Source organism: Lactuca sativa, chromosome 9 (genome assembly GCF_002870075.4).
Source record: "Lactuca sativa cultivar Salinas chromosome 9, Lsat_Salinas_v11, whole genome shotgun sequence".
In the NCBI taxonomy this organism is placed as follows: domain Eukaryota; kingdom Viridiplantae; phylum Streptophyta; class Magnoliopsida; order Asterales; family Asteraceae; genus Lactuca; species Lactuca sativa.
The window spans coordinates 220091487-220110195 of NC_056631.2; the positions used below are offsets into that span (position 1 = coordinate 220091487).

The 18709-nt window shown below is 43.2% G+C and overlaps 1 protein-coding gene across 1 annotated transcript; it reads right to left on the minus strand.

Annotated features, from left to right (window-relative positions):
* Positions 1-15529: 15529 nt before the first annotated feature.
* LOC111878997 (uncharacterized) lies at positions 15530-18683 on the minus strand. Its single transcript, XM_023875465.2, has 6 exons — positions 17515-18683; positions 17254-17369; positions 16829-17162; positions 16537-16722; positions 16303-16403; positions 15530-16195 (listed from the first exon to the last, which is right to left on the minus strand). The coding sequence occupies exons 1-6, from the start codon at positions 18550-18552 to the stop codon at positions 15742-15744; spliced, it is 2229 nt and encodes a 742-aa protein (XP_023731233.1). The 5' UTR covers positions 18553-18683; the 3' UTR covers positions 15530-15741.
* Between the last annotated feature and the right edge of the window lie 26 nt (positions 18684-18709).

Below are 18709 nucleotides of genomic sequence, written 5' to 3' on the forward strand. Positions count from 1 at the left end.
AACTTAATAAGGGGTCTAGGGCATGGAGGATGGATAAAGCTTGAATCATTAGTCCTAAGGAGGCCTAAAGGTGTCCAGATCTGAAGTCATAACTTCAAATCATGCTCACCTCCGAAATGGTTCCAAAATGGGCTAAAAGACACTAAACTTCCATAAGAGAAGATCTAAGAAATGGAAAGCCAAGGTAAAGACTTTTTACCTCCAAATGGTTGCTAACACAATTTTAATGCCGGATCTACAACTTCCCCCTTCACTCCAACCTCTTCAAGCTCGAAGTTCCTTCACAACCACACCAAAATCACTCTCCAAGGCTCTCTCTCACACACAAGAAGGTATAAGGCTCAAGCTAGGGTTTTCTCTAGGCAATAAGGTGGAAAGGGAGGCTGGTGAGGGGACTTAAGGTCCTTTAAATTGGGTGCAAACCCTAAAAATTAGGGTTTTCATGCACAACCTCAACTCGTCGAGTTGGGGTCCTCCAACTCGTTGAGTAGGTTCCATAATCAGGGCCGGTGATAGGCAGGGCAATATGGGCATGTGCACTGTAACAGCTCGGATTCCCAGGTATTATTTATTTATTTATTTATTTTGGTAATTTGTGAGGGGACTCGGCGAGTTGGAGCCTAGACTCGCCGAGTATGATCGCGGATTTGGACGCGGGTTCGCGTCCGGACGCGACGAGTCCAAGAGTGGACTCGGCGAGTCCACTCTGTTTAATGAAACCCTAATTTCTTGGGTTTGAGGCGTATTTAAAGGGCCTTATGGCCGTCATTTGCACTCATCAGACCCCCAGAGTGAAACCCTAGAGCAATTGAGTGATTCAAGTGAGGGAAGGAGCCATTATTGATCTTGGAGTTGTTGTCTTGCAAGGAAAGAGGAGATCTAGCCAAGAGGAAGCAAGAGAGGGGTGGATTCTTGAAGATTTGAGGTCCAGAACATCACATCTGAGGTACAATCTCGAATCATTCTCTGTTATTATGATGTTCATGTAGATTTAGGGCTTTTGAACCCATTTATGGCTAGATCTAGTGTCCTCATGGTCCCTTAGCGAGTTAAGGTCCTGGATCTAGACCCATAGAGGTCCAGAGCACCTCATTGCTAAAGCTTTATATGCATCCATGGAGGTTTTGGCTTGGGATCAATGTATTTGAGGCTAAAACACCATTCATGAGCTATTCAATGCTTGATGAGCATCAATACTTGGACTTTACATGGTCAATAAGCTTAAGGAGATTGGATCTATGAGTTAGTGAAACGGATCTGAACTCAGAAGGTCGTTTGGGGTTGTGCATGGAATGCACTCGCCGAGTCCATTTCCCAGACTCAGCGAGTTGGTGAGAGCTGTTCGTTGATTACGAACCAGGGGTTGAGTAACCGAGTCGGGTGAGTGACTCGGTGAGTCGGAAGAGATTCAGAGGGATCGGGTTCCCGTAGGAACTCGGCGAGTCCACGCTAGACTCGGCGAGTCGGGTTGACCGTTGACTGGTTTGACTTCGTGGTACTAGTCAGTCAAAGTCAAATAGTATTAAGTAGAAATACGCTTGTGTTGTAGGAGGACGATAGCTCGGGAGATCGAGCACTAGTGGTTAAGAGATTTACGAGTTACCGAGACACGCGAGGTGAGTCTTCTCACTATACATTACCTTGAGTGGTATTTCGAGTTGACCAGAGGGTCTTATGTGCTATGATATTATGTGTTATCTTAGAGATTTTGTGTTATGTGTTATTTGTATGCTGTATGGTTATTTTGACCGGGCCGGAGGGCCCAACGATTCTGACCGGGCCAAAGGGCCCAATGAGCTATGACTGGACCGGAGGGTCCGACGAGCTGCGGGACTGGAGGGTCCCGCCCAGACATCTAGACCAGAGGGTATGATTTAGCCTTGAGTGGCGTATTTGTGGCATGTGGTATTTTGGGGAACTCACTAAGCATTTATGCTTACAGTTGTTATGTTTGATGTCTCAGGTACCAGCGAGAACCGTGGGAAGACGACGGCTTGACACGTACACACACTGATGGAGATTATTATGTGTAGAGATCTTGGGATTTGTTTTTGAAAACAGTATTGATTATGGATTTTGATTTGTGATGTGATACATTATGTGATTTTGAAAATGAAAAATTATTTTGAAAATTTAAGGTGTTACAAGTTGGTATCAAAGCCTTGGTTTGAGGGATTCGGATGCACCTTCGGGCGTATTTGAACTCAAACCGAGGATTTGAGAAATTTTCAAATAAAACTAAAATTTTCTAAAAAGAAAAAGAGGTTTTGGGAAACGAGCAGAGTGGAAGGTGTGTACGGTCAGCCAGCGCCCGAACGGTCAATCCCCAAAATACCCTTACATTATATGTTATGAGTTATGAGATATTATGTTGTGCATGTTAGAGAGGCTAGGTATTCCTATTAGGACTAGACTGAGCCTGATTTGTGATGCCTTAGCTTAGGAGATCGCTGCTGTTATGAGATACTTTGAGAGTGAGTAGGTAGCAGTGAGGAGCTCAGAAGAGGGCTATTGAGGGTAGCCAGTGCATAGCGAGAGTAGAGTGTTTGCGATTTGGGATCCTAGGAGGAGGACTTGGGTTGTATATCGATTCGATGTGGACGATAGTATTGGGCCCGTACTATTGAAGACACCGGATTGGTGTGTAGTCCAAGTAAGAATCCTTGGGGGTACCAAGAGAGAGGATGTTTGAGTTATCGAGTGTGAGTATACTCGAGAGTATTCCTGATATTTCTTATGTTGTATTTCATAGGTTGATCATGGTCGGGACATGCCATAACCCCGAGAGCAGTGGGGTGAGCGATGAGGAGATCCGTCGGATCATCCATGAGGAGGTGGGTGCTGCCATCAGAGCCGAGATTCCGGAGATGTTTGGGTCTATTAAGACCACACTGATCGAGACGTTCGACGAGCATTACGCTGCTTTGACTGATGTTGTTGTTGCTGCAGCCACCGCAGCTGTTGTTGTTGCGAGATCCCAGGGTGGTGATTCGTTGCTGTACCGAGAGTTCAGCAACACGAAACCACCGGAGTTCGATGGTACACAGGATCCAATCGCCGCTATGAGGTGGATCTCAGACATGGAGGGGTGTTTCTATACGTGCTCGTGTCCGGAGCACTTGAGGGTGAGATTCGCACTCAACCAGCTTCGCTTGGGGGCGAAGGACTGGTGGAAATTCGTGACCGCGAGCTATTCTACAGCTGAGCTGACTGCAGTGACCTGGGAGAGGTTTACTGCGATGTTTCATGAAGAGTATGTTCCCCAGGTGGAGAGGGAACATTTAGCTCAGGAGTTTCTGACCCTCAAGTAGGGGACCGAGTCGGTGACAGTAATTACGAGGATGTTTCATGAGCGGGCGTTGTTTTTCCCGGAGTTGGTGTCCAGTGAGCAGGCTCGCATGAGCCGTTATCAGAGTATTTTGAGGAGGGACATCCATGAGTTCGTGGCGAACTCGACTTATCAGACATTTGCCGAGCTCCAGGCAAATGCCAGGAAGAGGGAGATCGAGCTTGAGACACAGGCGAGGGAGGAGACTGAGTTGCAGAGGGGTGATCGGTGACCGGCGCAGTCGCAGCCGGCCGCCAAGCGGGCAAAGCCCGCTGATTCGAGGATGGGCAGTTCGAGGGGCCGCACTTATGGGAAGTGCGGCAAGAGCCATGAAGGACCGTGCAAGACTGGGGTATGTTACAAATGCGGGAAAGAAGGACATTTTGCGAGGGACTGTCCGAAGGGGTTCTCGGTTTGCTTCCATTGCAACCAGATCGGCCATCGGAAGGCCGAGTGCCCCCAACTTCAGAGGTCAGCGCAGAGATCTGCACCTGTGGTTCGAGCTGCTGAGACCCGGCCAGTGAAGGCCGAAGCACCGAAGGCTAGGGGGAGAGCCTTCCAGCTGACTGCGGAGGAGGTCCGCGCAGCACCTGATGTCATGGCAGGTACTTTTCTTGTGAGTTCTGTACCTGCATTGGTTTTATTCGACTTGGGTGCGAGTCGGTCTTTCATATCTTTGGCTTTTAGTCGTCACATTAGTATTCCGAGGGAGGCGTTGAGTCGACCTCTGCGGGTTTCCATAGCAGATGAGCGTGAGGTATGTGCTACCGAGGTGATACGTGGATGCATGTTGGAGATCTTCGGGGTGGAGTTCCCGATCGATTTGATTCCGATCGCTATGGGGGATGTTTGTGTCATAGTAGGAATGGATTGGTTGAGCCGTTTTGGGGCTGTTATAGATTGCGAGCGTCAATTGGTGACGACCCGAGATCCTAGTGGGGGAGCGCTGACGGTTTACGGCGAGGGGACTCGTGGTAGTTCGGTTTTCTGTTCGGCCGCTAGAGCGAGGCGGAGTTTGCAGCAGGGCTGCAAGGGGTTCGTAGCCTATGTGACAGATGTGCGAGAGGCCGCTGGGAGGCCAAGTTCAGTGGATGAGGTGCCGATAGTGCGTGAGTTCCCGGACGTGTTTCCCGAGGAGTTGCCGGGTGTGCCTCCCGAGAGGCAGGTGGAGTTTCGTATCGATTTGGTTCCCGGGGCTGCGCCTATCGCCAAGGCGCCGTATCGGCTAGCACCGCCAGAGATGCAGGAGTTATCCTCACAACTGCAAGAGCTGTTGGGGAAAGGGTTCATCCGTCCTAGTAGCTCTCCCGGGGGAGCGCCGATCCTTTTTGTCAAGAAAAAGGATGGTTCACACCGGATGTGCATTGATTACCGGGAGTTGAACAAGTTGACGGTCAAGAACCGTTATCCGTTACCGAGGACCGACGATCTATTCGATCAGTTGCAGAGGGCGTCTTGGTTCTCCAAGATTGACTTGAGATCGGGATATCACCAGATGAGATTTCGGGATGAGGATATCCCGAAGACGGCGTTTAGGACTCGTTACGGGGATTACGAGTTCGTGGTGATGCCATTTGGGCTCACCAATGCACCAGCGGCATTCATGGATCTCATGAACAGGGTGTGTAGGCCGATGTTGGATCGTTTAGTCATTGTATTCATTGATGACATTCTGGTGTATTCGAGGACCAGAGAGCAGCATGAGGAACATTTGAGGGAGCTCCTCGGAGTTCTGAGAGCGGAGAGGCTTTTCGCCAAATTCTCCAAGTGCGATTTTTGGTTACGGGAGGTCCAGTTCTTAGGGCATCTCGTTAACCAGGATGGGATTTTGGTTGAACCGGCCAAGATCGAGGCTGTGATGAGTTGGGAGGTGCCGAGGTCACCTACGGAGATCAGGAGCTTCTTAGGGTTGGCAGGCTACTATCGGAGATTTATCAGAGTTTTCTCCAAGATCGCCGTGCCACTTACCAAGTTGACCCGGAAGGGTGTTACTTTCTCATGGGGTCCAGAGCAGCAGACCTCGTTTGAGACCCTTCGCCAGAGATTGTGCGAAGCCCTTGTACTCGCACTACCGGAAGGGATGGAGGATTTCGTGGTGTACTGTGACGCATCAATATCGGGGTTGGGAGCGGTGTTGATGCAGAGAGGGCATGTGATCGCGTATGCATCAAGGCAGTTGAAGCCTCATGAGATGAGATATCCCACCCACGATCTGGAGTTGGGGGCTGTGGTGTTCTCCCTCAAGATCTGGCGTCACTATCTGTATGGGGTTTGGTGTACGATATACACGGACCACAAGAGTTTGAAGTCCTTGATGGATCAGCCCAACCTGAACATGCGACAGAGGAGATGGCTGGACGTGGTAAAGGATTATGATTGCGAGATCCTGTACCACTCGGGTAAGGCTAATGTGGTAGCTGACGCCCTGAGTCGTAGGGCAGAGGGTGCCCCGATGCGAGATATCTGTATGAGGTTGACGGTGATGACTCCGGTATTGGATACCATCCGAGGGGCCCAGGCCGAGGCGGTGAGACCGGAGAACCGTAAGAGAGAGCGAGTTATCGGGCAGGTGTCGGAGTTTGTTACCGATAGCCGTGGGCTTATGACCTTCCAGGGACGGATTTGGGTACCGTTTGTGGGAGGGACGCGTACCATTTTGATGGAGGAGGCGCATCGATCGAAGTTCTCAATCCATCTCGGGGCTACCAAGATGTATTTGGACCTAAAGAAGGAGTATTGGTGGCCCTGTATGAAGAGGGATGTTGCTTGGTTCGTCAAGAGGTGCCTAACTTGTCGCCAAGTTAAGGCCGAGCACCAGTGTCTGCATGGTAAGCTGCAGCCATTAGAGATTCCCGAGTGGAAGTGGGAACAGATTACCATGGATTTTATCACCAAATTGCCAAGGACTGCGAGAGGAGTCGATGAAATTTGGGTGATTGTGGACAGGTTGACGAAGAGCGCTCATTTTCTTGCTATCAGTGAGAGCTCTTCTGCTAAGAGGTTGGCAGAGTTGTATGTGAGGGAGGTGGTATCGCGGCATGGGGTTCCGTTGTCGATCGTTTCGGATCGAGACGTACGATTTACTTCCAGATTTTGGAAGAAGTTCCACGAGGAGTTAGGTACGAGGCTGCATTTCAGTACCGCATACCACCCGCAGACGGACAGACAGAGCGAGCGGACGATTCAGACGCTTGAGGATATGCTCCGAGCATGCATTTTGGATTTTGGAGGGAGTTGGGACACCTATCTACCCTTGGCAGAGTTTTCGTACAACAACAGCCATCATTCGACCATCGGTATGCCACCTTTTGAGCTGTTGTATGGGAGGAGATGTCGTACCCCTATTTGCTGGGGTGAGGTAGGGCAACGCGTGATGGGTAGTCCGGAGATAGTGCTTCAGATGACAGAGCAGATCCAGCAGGTCAGGCAGAGGTTGTTGACCGCTCAGAGTCGCCAGAAGAGTTATGCAGATAGACGTCGAACCGAGCTCGAGTTCCAGGTCGGCGATTATGTTCTCCTGAAGGTATCTCCTTGGAAAGGAGTGATCCGATTCAGGAAGAGGGGCAAGCTAGGACCCCGATATATTGGACCGTTTCGGGTGATCGTGAGGGTGGGCAGGGTAGCATATCGCTTGGAGCTACCCGCTGAATTGGAGCGGATTCATAATACCTTCCATGTGTCTCAGTTGAGGAAGTGTATAGCCGACGAGTCGGCGGTAGTGCCGTTAGAGGACATTCAGTTGGATGCGAGCCTGAACTACGCGGAGAGACCAGTTGCGATTGTGGATCGAAAGATCAAGGTTCTGCGGAACAAGGAGGTGCCCTTGGTTTTGGTTCAGTGGCAACATCGGAAGGGGTCCGAGATGACTTGGGAACCGGAGCATGAGATGCGTGAGCAGCATCCGAAGTTATTTGTAGAGCGAGACTTCGAGGGCGAAGTCTAGTTCTAATAGGGGAGAATTGTAACAGCCCGGATTCCCAGGTATTATTTATTTATTTATTTTGGTAATTTGTGAGGGGACTCGGCGAGTTGGAGCCTAGACTAGCTGAGTATGATCGCGGATATGGACGCGGGTTCGCGTCCGGACTCGACGAGTCCAAGAGTGGACTCAGTGAGTCCATGCTGTTTAATGAAACCCTAATTTCTCGGGTTTGAGGCGTATTTAAAGGGCCTTATGGCCGTCATTTGCACTCATCAGACCCCCATAGTGAAACCCTAGAGCAATTGAGTGATTCAAGTGAGGGAAGGAGCCATTATTGATCTTGGAGTTGTTGTCTAGCAAGGAAAGAGGAGATCTAGCCAAGAGGAAGCAAGAGAGGGGTGGATTCTTGAAGATTTGAGGTCCAGAACATCACATCTGAGGTACAATCTCGAATCATTCTCTGTTATTGTGATGTTCATGTAGATTTAGGGCTTTTGAACCCATTTGTGGCTAGATCTAGTGTCCTCATGGTCCCTTAGCGAGTTAAGGTCCTGGATCTGGACCCATAGAGGTCCAAAGCACCTAATTGCCAATGATTTATATGCATCCATGGAGGTTTTCGCTTGGGATCAATGTATTTGAGGCTAAAACACCATTCATGAGCTATTCAATGCTTGATGAGCATCAAGACTTGGACTTTACATGGTCAATAAGCTTAAGGAGACTGGATCTATGAGTTAGTGAAGTGGATCTGACCTCAGAAGGTCGTTTGGGGTTGTGCATGGAATGCACTCGCCGAGACCATTTCCCAGACTCGGCGAGTTGGTGCGAGTTGTTCGTCGATTACGAACCAGGGGTTGAGTAACCGAGTCGGGTGAGTTACTCGGTGAGTCGGAAGAGATTCAGAGGGATCGGGTTCCCGTAGGAACTCGGCAAGTCCACGCCAAACTCGGCGAGTCGGGTTGACCGTTGACCGTTGACTGGTTTGACTTCGTGGTACTAGTCAATCAGAGTCAAGTAGTATTAAGTAGAAATACGCTTGTGTTGTAGGAGGACGATAGCTCGGGAGATCGAGCACTAGTGGTTAAGAAATTTACGAGTTACCGAGACACGCGAGGTGAGTCTTCTCACTATACATTACCTTGAGTGGTATTTCGAGTTGACCAGAGGGTCTTATGTGCTATGAGATTATGTGTTATCTTAGAGATTTTGTGCTATGTGTTATTTGTATGCTGTATGGTTATTTTGACCGGGCCGGAGGGCCCAATGATTCTGACCGGGCCAGAGGGCCCAATGAGCTGTGACTGGACCAGAGGGTCCGACGAGCTGCGGGACTGGAGGGTCCCGCTTAGACATCTAGACCAGAGGGTCTGATTTAGCCTTGAGTGGCGTATTTGTGGCATGTGGTATTTTAGGGAACTCACTAAGCATTTATGCTTACAGTTGTCATGTTTGATGTCTCAGGTACCAGCGAGGACCGTGGGAAGGCGACGGCTTGACACGTACACACACACACACACTGATGGAGATTATTATGTGTAGAGATCTTGGGATTTGTTTTTGAAAAGAGTGTTGATTATGGATTTTGATTTATGATGTGATACATTATGTGATTTTCAAAATGAAAAATTATTTTGAAAATTTACGGTGTTACATGCACAGGGCCCCTTTTTTTTAGGGGACCATTTTTCTATAATATTGTTAATCGACTAACGGAAACTCTCATCAATCACCAATTCATCATCATATTCAACTAGTCAACCACGCACCAGCAGAAGTTGATATTCCAAAATCCAGTTGAGAAGACAACGTAATTAGCGAAACCAGTTCTAGTTGTGCCTTCTAAAGACTAAAATCAATGATATTCTGGTATTAAGTTTTTACTTTTCTTTTTGTTATAGTTTTTTATCAGCCTGGAATCAAGAATTAGGTTTTTGTTTCGATGGGCAACCTTGAATCGGAAATCACTCTAATCGCTAGTATTTAGTAATGTTAATGTTTATCATTTTATCACTTATCAGATTATGTTTATCACTTTGTCAGAAATCAGAAATTCTTATTTCTTTGGAGAATTTATCTTTAGCAGATGCCTTTGGTGATTCCATCCTTAGATGCATACATGGACCATGGGTTACAGTCTTACATAGGTTCTTTTATTATCCTTTATAGCATTCTAATATTCATATCCGTAACATGTTAAACTTGATATACTGTCTAATCTTTATTAGAATTAATAGATGTAGAAGTTGAAATTGTTCTTAATGATATCAAGGGTAATTTTGTTTAAAGTAAGGAGTTATTTAATGTCAAAAGCTTGAACAAGATGGTCTTTGTTTTGACCTTCAAAGGCAAAGCTAAATGACTCTGTACAAAAATATAACATACCTTGTACAACCTAATATTACTTGAACAAAATTCATTTATAGCATACCTTCTAGAACCTAAACTCTATTTAATATTTTTTTGACAACGTTTTAAAGCAGTTTTCAACAACATTTAAAGAGATTTTTAGCTGCATTTTAAGTCGGAAATTTGACAACATTTTAAACCCGGTTTTTACAGCATTTTAAGGCTTTTTTTTACAACATTTAATATGTTTTTTCACCATTAAAATCAACCTTTAAACTTTCTATTCTATCAACCAATTTTTTTTTTTGTTTTTTAAGTCTTTAAAATCTATGTCAACTGGTTTTAGATAGATAGATAGATATATAAATAAATATCTCATTATTGATTTGATACATAGAAAAACATTTAGTCTAAGAGCTTTGTTTGTTGAAAATATGACACAGTATGCTGACTAGCTCAAGGGTAAATTGCAACAAATAGTAACATACTTTCACTTCATTTTTAGTTTGGTCATTAGACTTTAAAAATCATGTCTAAAACGTTTATTGCTATAAAATTTATCATCGTTTTAAACAAACTTTAGTTTATATAATTGAATTTGTTGCACGTTAAGGCCTAAGGGCCTTTTTTATCGACTCGTCCTGGACATCTGAATTCTCAGGACCGACCATGTCCATAATCCATGCGGCTTTATTAGTTTCTAGACGACGAGTTGGGGGCTCCAACTCATCGAGTAGGTCTTATGTGATGTGTAAAAATCCTTAAAATTTCATACCTGGGAGTCGGGATGTTACACATTTAGGTGGTTCCTAGGGGTAAAGTTGGAAACTTTACCCTTCTTGATCTCATTTTGGTCGAGATCTGGGCTTTGGAGTTTCTGGATTGATGGAGGCAGCTTAATGCATTAAGCTGTTGGTTCTTGGGCGGACTCGACGAGTTTTTGGTCAACTCGGCGAGTTGACTTGGTTTTCCCCGTTTCAAGTTGATGGAGAAACACGACAAGTTAATTGGTCAACTTGGCGTGTTGGGTTAACATGGATTTTTGATCTTGACTTTTTGACTTTTTGGTCTTGGACCAAGTTGTCCTAAGGGGATACTTGAGGTAATTAGAATTGTAACTAAGGGAATTATGGGCTTAGGTTAAGGGCCATATCGGGTTGGACCCAATTTGGAAAATTAGGCCATTAGTGGGCCTTTATGGATCTTTTAGATTTGGGCCTTAGTTTGATGTATGTTAGGTCAGGGATAAAATGGTCATTTTACCCCAAGTATTGATGGTGGGCCTTAGAATGGAACCTAATTGCTAATGGGTGTTATTTTGATCTAATAGCTCGAAGGTGTTGTTAGGGCAACATCTAAGGAATTTTTTCAGTAAGCCTGTGCATTCGAGGTGAGTCTTCTCACTATATCCATGGTCGAAGTCACCAATGCTGACCCATTATGTGTTATGTGGTATGTTAGTTGTCTTTGTGATACTTGCATGGAAGACCCCGGGGAAGCCCGTGGCATTCAGATGTCAGGACATGTTGTAAGGCCTATGTTGTATCTGTTTATGCTTTTGATCTTTATTGACAATCACATCCCGAGGTTTTTAATATAATGAAAATACATTTCTTCGGAAATGCTTTGATAAATTCTTTATCATATTTTTGGGAACAAATTCTGAAACATATTTCTTTAAAAGGATACTCTGATTTTCAAATAAAGCATAAACAAATTGGTATTTTTGTAACACTGCAAATTTTCAAGACAATTTTTTTCTTTTGAAAAACATATGATTCTTAATACACATTTCATAAAACATCATTTGTTTAGTTTACAAAACACAATCCCTTCCTAATTACTTAATAATCTAGGATCCTCGAAACATAATTCTTTCACTGGTGTGTACCATCAAGCTGGTGCCGTCCTGAGATACTGAGAAAACCTGAAACACATAACACGTAACACGGTAAGCACGAAGCTTAGTGAGTTCCCCAAAATACCACATACCACACTTATTAGCAACTCGAGGCTATAACTCTGTGGACCCTCTGGTCCTAACTCTATGGACCCTTTGGTCCTAACTCTATGGACCCTTCGGTCCTAACTCTGTGGACCCTCTGGCCCTAACTCTGTGGACCTTCTGGTCCTAAGCTCGTTGGACCATCCAGTCCGGTCTGCTTGAGCCTTTCGGCCTTATAAATCGTTGGACCCTCCGGTCCGGTCTATAAACTCCGCATAGCATAAATCACAATGACATAATGCATAGCATGTCACATACAATAGGATAACATAATACTCAATGTAAGCACGTAAGACCTTCCGGTCACACATAACTACCACTCAAGGTAAAGTATAGTGAGAAGACTCACCTCGCATGATGTCGGATACCCTCTCGTGCTCGATAACCCGACCTAGCCTCCTCCTATCAAATGATAACATCTATAATCAAAATCCTCTCATGTTCTCATCCCTAATAATGGGTAGAAGACCATTCTATCCCTCTCTGACCTCTCTTGAATCAGCTTGACCAAAACCCCAAGGTCATCTGAAGTCAACTCTAGTCAACGGTCAAACTTTGACTAGACTCGTCGAGTCCAAGCATGTCCTCTGAATTCTCCTATGGCCTCTCTCGGCTCGTCGAGTTAACCTTTCACTCGACGGGTTACCATGGGTCACGAATAGCGGGGCAACCCGACTCGACTCGGCGAGTTTCCTCCATGGCAACACTCAAACGATCTTTTAAGGTCAGATATGTTTCTCTAACTTGTAGACCTGACCTTATAATACTCCATAATCACGTAAAGGTCCAATCTTTAAGCTCATGCACCACTCATAACGTCTTATTTGGTGAAATAGCTTCTAAAATGGCAACCTAGGTTCACAACTCCAATGGAACAGAATAAAGTTGAAAGAGTGGGATTCCCTAGACCTCTCAAGGTTTAGATCTGAGGTTTCCCACCTCAGATCATGTCTCACTTAGCTCATAATCACAAAATAAGGGGAGTTAAACCCTAAAACTCCCAAGATCTTGAGGTCTAACCAAAAATAGGTGAAAAGGATGCAAGATCATACCTCTTACAGCAGTCCCAAGCAAAGAAATGTTAGATCCACAGCCCCCATCTCGTTCCTTGCTTGAATCATGCTCTTCCCCTTCTACAAAACCCACCAATTTACTTGATTTCATCATAAGAACTCTCCCATGGCTCCAATGACGATTTAGGGTTTCTCACAGAAGATATGGGGCGCATCCAAGGTCATAAGTTCCTTTAAATAGGCTCCAACCTCGGAACTTAGGGTTTTCGCTGCCCAGTACCTACTCGACGAGTCCATACTTGGACTCGTCGAGTCCGCTCATTAAATCCACGTGACCAACTCGACGTGACTCGGCAAGTCAGACCTTCGACTCGTCGAGTCCCTCTATATCCTCAAAATTGAAACACAAACTATCATACCCGAAATCCCGGATGTTACACTTTTCTGGTTGTGAAAATGGGGATGTCACAAATTATCCTTGGAGGATAATTAGGAAGGTAGATAATTACCAATTCAAGATAATATTATTATATTGATTTTAGGCTTATTTAGGGTTTCCTGGTTGCACTATATAAGGACTCCTAGTCCTTTGATTTTCGGCCATTATCCCAATTAAAGGATAGCCAAAATTCTAAGCCACCTCTTTCCTCTCTCCACATGCTTCTTATTGCTAGCTTGGGTGTGAGCCATTAGACACACGACATTTGTGGTGCTTGATTCCAAATCTTTTACAAGTCAAGGATAATTGTTATTTGATATAATAACAATAAGGTATGTAATCGTAAACCCTTTGTGTTTTTTGAAAATTACCTAACATTTCTAGGGTTCTTATTTTGATGTTCTTAGTTATAGATTTAATAGTGAAAACATAGATCCTGTTTTAGGTTGCATGCACACTTAAGAGTTTTAAGTTTGTTTTTGTTATGCCTAAAACCCATCATGACCTTCATAAGTAACTTTCCAACTGCATCACGAACCCATAGGAAAGCATATCAAATCTGAATTTGATCTCTACCTTCTACTAATTTGACCAAGACTGATTATGTTACTACACAAATCTGGTATGTAGTAAACATCCTGAAGCATGCGTTCTTCACCATTCTTGCACTGAAAGACTATTGAACCTCTTTGTTCAATTCAAACTTTAAACCCATTTCCAAACTTCATGTATCCTTGAATCATCTTGTTTAGGTCGCGAAACTTGTACCTATGACCAGTCATGTGGTTACTGGCTCCTGTATCAAGATACCATATGTTTGATTGATTTTCTTGATCACCATTTGTCTTCAGATGAGGGTGCACATTTTCTTCATTTAAGAATACTTCACCAATCTGCTCACTTACATTAAATGACACGAGTATAAGTGTTGGTTCGTTGTCATTGTGTTCTTGAATCAAGTTGTTCTCTAAGATTCTCTCACGCCTTGGGTTTTTACATTATGCAACATAATGTCTGAAATCTTGACAGTTGTAACATTTCACTTTACTCTTGTCTTGATTACTAGATGAATCACGATTTCCATCTTTCAGTTGGTGAAAGTTATCTCTGCCACGACCACTGCGGCCACCAACGTTGCCTCCTCTTATGCAACCTATACCTTATCCTCGTGTAGAACTAGACCCATTACAGTTTCATTTGTAACTGGATCTTGAATCATCTTTTGTCTTTTTCTTACTTCTCTCGGACCATTCTAGATAAGTCAAGAGAAGCTTCTTGTCATAAGTGTCACCATGACCCCCACATTCTTTCTTCACGAGCCTTTAGCCTTCCTATCACCTCCTCAACTGTCATCTCTTCTAGATCACCAAATTGCTCAAGTGTTGAAGCAATCTGAAGAAAATTTGGATGACACCGCTCGTAGTAGCTTCTTCACTACATACGACTCTTCAACAATTTCAACCAAGGTATGAATGTTGCTTACTATGTTACTCACTTTCACAATGAATTCATCTACAACCTCCGAATCTTTCATGCTCAAAGCTTCAAACCTAGCCTTCAATGTTTGGATTCTTACTGTGTTTACTCTATTTGCCCCAAGAACCTTGGCTTCAATGCATCCCGTGATTCTTTTGCTGTTTGCTTCTCCACCAACGACATCAACATGCCTTCTGGAATGCCCTGGTAGATGGCTGCCAAAGCCATCTTGTCTTTCTTCACTTCTACAACAATATTTGTTGGGCTCGACTACATCCCAAACTCCTTGGGCTTGCATGAACACCTTCATTTTATAACCCAAGTAACATAAATGTTTTTTTTTTCACATGGAATGTGATATGCCCATCCTTCTCATTCTTGTCGTTTCTTATCATCTTATCTCACGAGGTTGGTATTTGGGCATGTACCTGATACCAAATGTTAGATTTTACCCAACAAATACAGCCTCTATTTAGTGGTTAATAATGGGAAACACAAAAAGAGAGAAAAAGAGATACCCAGGTGGGGAAATTCTGCATTTTTATTCATAAAGGTGAAAATGAGAGATCATATAACATACACATTTGCCTTCCATATTTACAACAAAACAAAAGAAGCCTAAAAGAGAGGAGAACAAAGCTACCTATTCCAAGTGTAAGAGAGTAGAAAGAGGGAGGGTGAGATCGTTGCCGGGAGCCATGTTAAAGAGAGGGAGGTAGCGGCGATTAGGGAAAAAGGAAGGATCATGTTAGGCCAATACCATGTAAGGTTGGATAGAAATCACCACACTTGTGGAGAATCTTATATTAATATTTTATAGACATAAAGATACAAGAAAATAGGAAAGATAATTACATACAACAAGTTTCCTAATCTATGAGAGTAGAAAGAGGGAGGGTGAGATCGTTGCCGGGAGCCATGTTAAAGAGAGGGAGGTACCGACGATTAGGTAAAAAGGAAGGATCATGTTAGGCCAACAATCCAATACCGTGTAAGGTTGGATAGAAATCACCACACTTGTGGAGAATCTTATATTAATATTTTATATACATAAAGATACAAGAAAATAGGAAAGATAATTAAATACAACAAGTTTCCTAATCTATGAGATAAAAGATCTCTTCAAGATATCTTGTGAGATATATGCTTAAAATCGAATCGTTACACTTAATTCATTTCCAAATTCTAATCATATACTATAAAAAAAACCTATATGGCTTTAAACTCAATGCCTTGCACACTGAGTTCTGTAATCCTCGAAAAAGACCTAATGTTGAAATAAAGATCAAACAAAGGATTTTCACTAGTAGTAGCACCAGTTTGGCATTTCCATACTTGCACTTCCAACCAACCATCATTCCTACGTTGTGGAACACCTTCCATTTTGGTTCTCTTTAATGGGTTGTGTATGTTGGTGTTGTCATTAACCTGTTGTCTAATAATTGGGGTCTCAGGCAAAAATAAAAGGATATGATGTGGATCATACTCTCCACTCTCTGTGATACAACTCTGATCACTCACTTCCACAACTTGCCCAACGTTAGGGTTCTTGGTTTGTATGTTGTAAACAAGAAAGCATGCGTATCTTGTCTGAGGTGACAACATTTTCGAAGTGCAGGTTATTGAAAAGGATTGTTGAGTACAAAAAGCCACTTCTTTAAATCTGCAACAAGACATATTGTGTTTTAATAGAAATGGTTGAAGAATATTGGTGATTTATTGTCATTAAGTCATTTTAGGTAACTGGAATTTATATGAGTGGATTACCACCTTGATTCACGTGAAGGCCCCCATCTCCACACTAATTTTCGCAAAGCCATTCTTGCTGGAAGCATATGACATTTCTTCCCATTGTTTGCAAGTGAGAACCACTGTGAAACCATAAACGTGTAATTAAGTATTTCTTTTGAAATTATAGTAGCTAGAACAATGTTCATATGCTTAACAAATGACAACAGCTATATTGTGTTTATGAATATCTTAAAAAATAGTAACATGATATACCTCTTCACCATTATTGATTGGGAACCCTTTATGAAGAATAGAGTAGAGTTCCTTCTTTGTTGTCCATTGCACACTATTTTTGGATGACTTGATCAGTATATCTTCATAATCACTTGGCAACCTTTGTTCCCAATATGTCTCTGGCATATCCACCTTCTCATCCTCTAACAGTTGATGATGATCCACCTATAATAAAACATACACTTTATTTTCCAAGAATGTTTGAAACACAAGAAAAACATAAACGAAATGATCTAAATGAATAAACCAATATTTTTTGGCTTAGGCTTACTCTCTCGATGGGCTGGAACTCGATGCCTTCTACAATCAACGGATGTCCTCGGCAATCAAAAGTTATATCAAAATCAGCACTTTTTTTGGTGCTAGTAAACTGATACAATTCAGTCGTGAACCATCCATCTTCTCTCTCATCTGCTATGTATGAAGTCGAATAGTATGTCTCCTCAGCCAATTTGTAATTGAGGAATAAAAGGTCCATACTTTCATAGTCAACAACGAACACAAGGTTTACTGCGTATGTGATATGAGGTGACAAAAATTGTGCTTTGACATGCATTTTGAATCTCCAACATAATGGTGCAGTATTTTTGTTGTCTAATGGAAATCTGCAGGAAGATGCAGCAATGGATACAATTAATATTACATACTGATGAATATTCTAAAAAGCTAGAATCATAAAGGAAGATGACGACTAACCTTGATTTATGTAGACCATTGTATGCATATCTGGGAGATGCAGGGAGAATAGGAATCAAACATACTTTTGCGGATATCATTTCACAATGTTCACCATTCTTGTTTAATGAAAACCACTGTTCATTAAAAGACATCAAGTTAGGATATGAGTACATTTCAGCAATCACTGTTTGTTGAAATGTATACTATTTGGTTTTAATCGTACAAATTCCTTAAATTAGCAGTTTATAATTCACAATTTTGATAGAGCTAGCTAATTACCGTTTTGCCCCCGTTAACCAACATTCCTCTGTAGAGAAGCATCTGTAGTTCCTCTTTGGATCTGTAGACATGAGGAGCTACTGCAGTTTCAATCATCTCTTCAAAGTCCATTGGTCCTTCTGTCTTTTGAATATCAAGTGCATTCTCAAGTTCTTCCACAACATCAGACATCTTTGGACGTTCTTCACGAGATTTCTGCAAACATCGATAAGCAATGCCTGAAAATGTTTCCAATGAACTCGGATTCATATGTTCCTTCAGGTCTTCAAAGATAATCTGATCTAGTTTCTTCTCTTCATAACTTTTTTTCCACATTGGCCACAAGCTCATAAAATGACCATTGTTATATTCATAGCAGAGTCTCCCACACAATACTTCGAACAAAACCATGCCAAATGAGTATACATCCGACTCTTTCGTTAGGAGGTAAGTCTCCATATACAGAGGATCTATATACCCATACGTACCTACAACATTGGTGGCAAGAAAGCTGTGTTGCTGATTAGCAGGACCTATCTTCGATAAACCCATGTCAGAAAGTTTAGCATTCCAACTCTCATCCAGTAGAATATTTGAACTTTTAATATCCCGATGGATAACTCTTTGTTCTGTCCCTTTAGGATCATGAAGGTAGCAGAGTCCCTTTGCAGCTGTGAGGCATATCTTGAGACGTTTCCACCATGTGAGAGTATTGGCACTTAAATGGCGATCTAGGCTTCCGTGATATGCATGCTCATACACAAGGATCTTCTCATCATCTTCATCACAAAATCCCAGAAGAGAGATGAGGTTTTCATGTGTGTAACGGGAAAGCATCAGGATCTCTTTCAAGAACTCAGGGTTTCCTTGCCCAAGCTTACGATCTAGACGCTTAAAAGCAACCATGGTTAGCCCTTCAGACTGAGAGAGTACTCCTTTGTACACGTTCCCAAATCCACCTTTTCCAATAACGTTGTTGTTATCAAAGTTGTTGGTAGCTGATTTTATCTCTTCCAGTTTGATTTTAAGATGTTGATTCTCTCCCAGAAAGGCCTCCATTGTTTGTTGATCGGATCGTAATTACAAAACTGAAATCGAAATGATGGAAGCAAATGCAAGTGCAGGAGGCGAGGCTTCCATGAAATTGTGTGGGTTAGGTCATAGGTGGTGAAATCGTATGTGAGTCAACGTGTTGAATAGTCAACACTACCTAGCC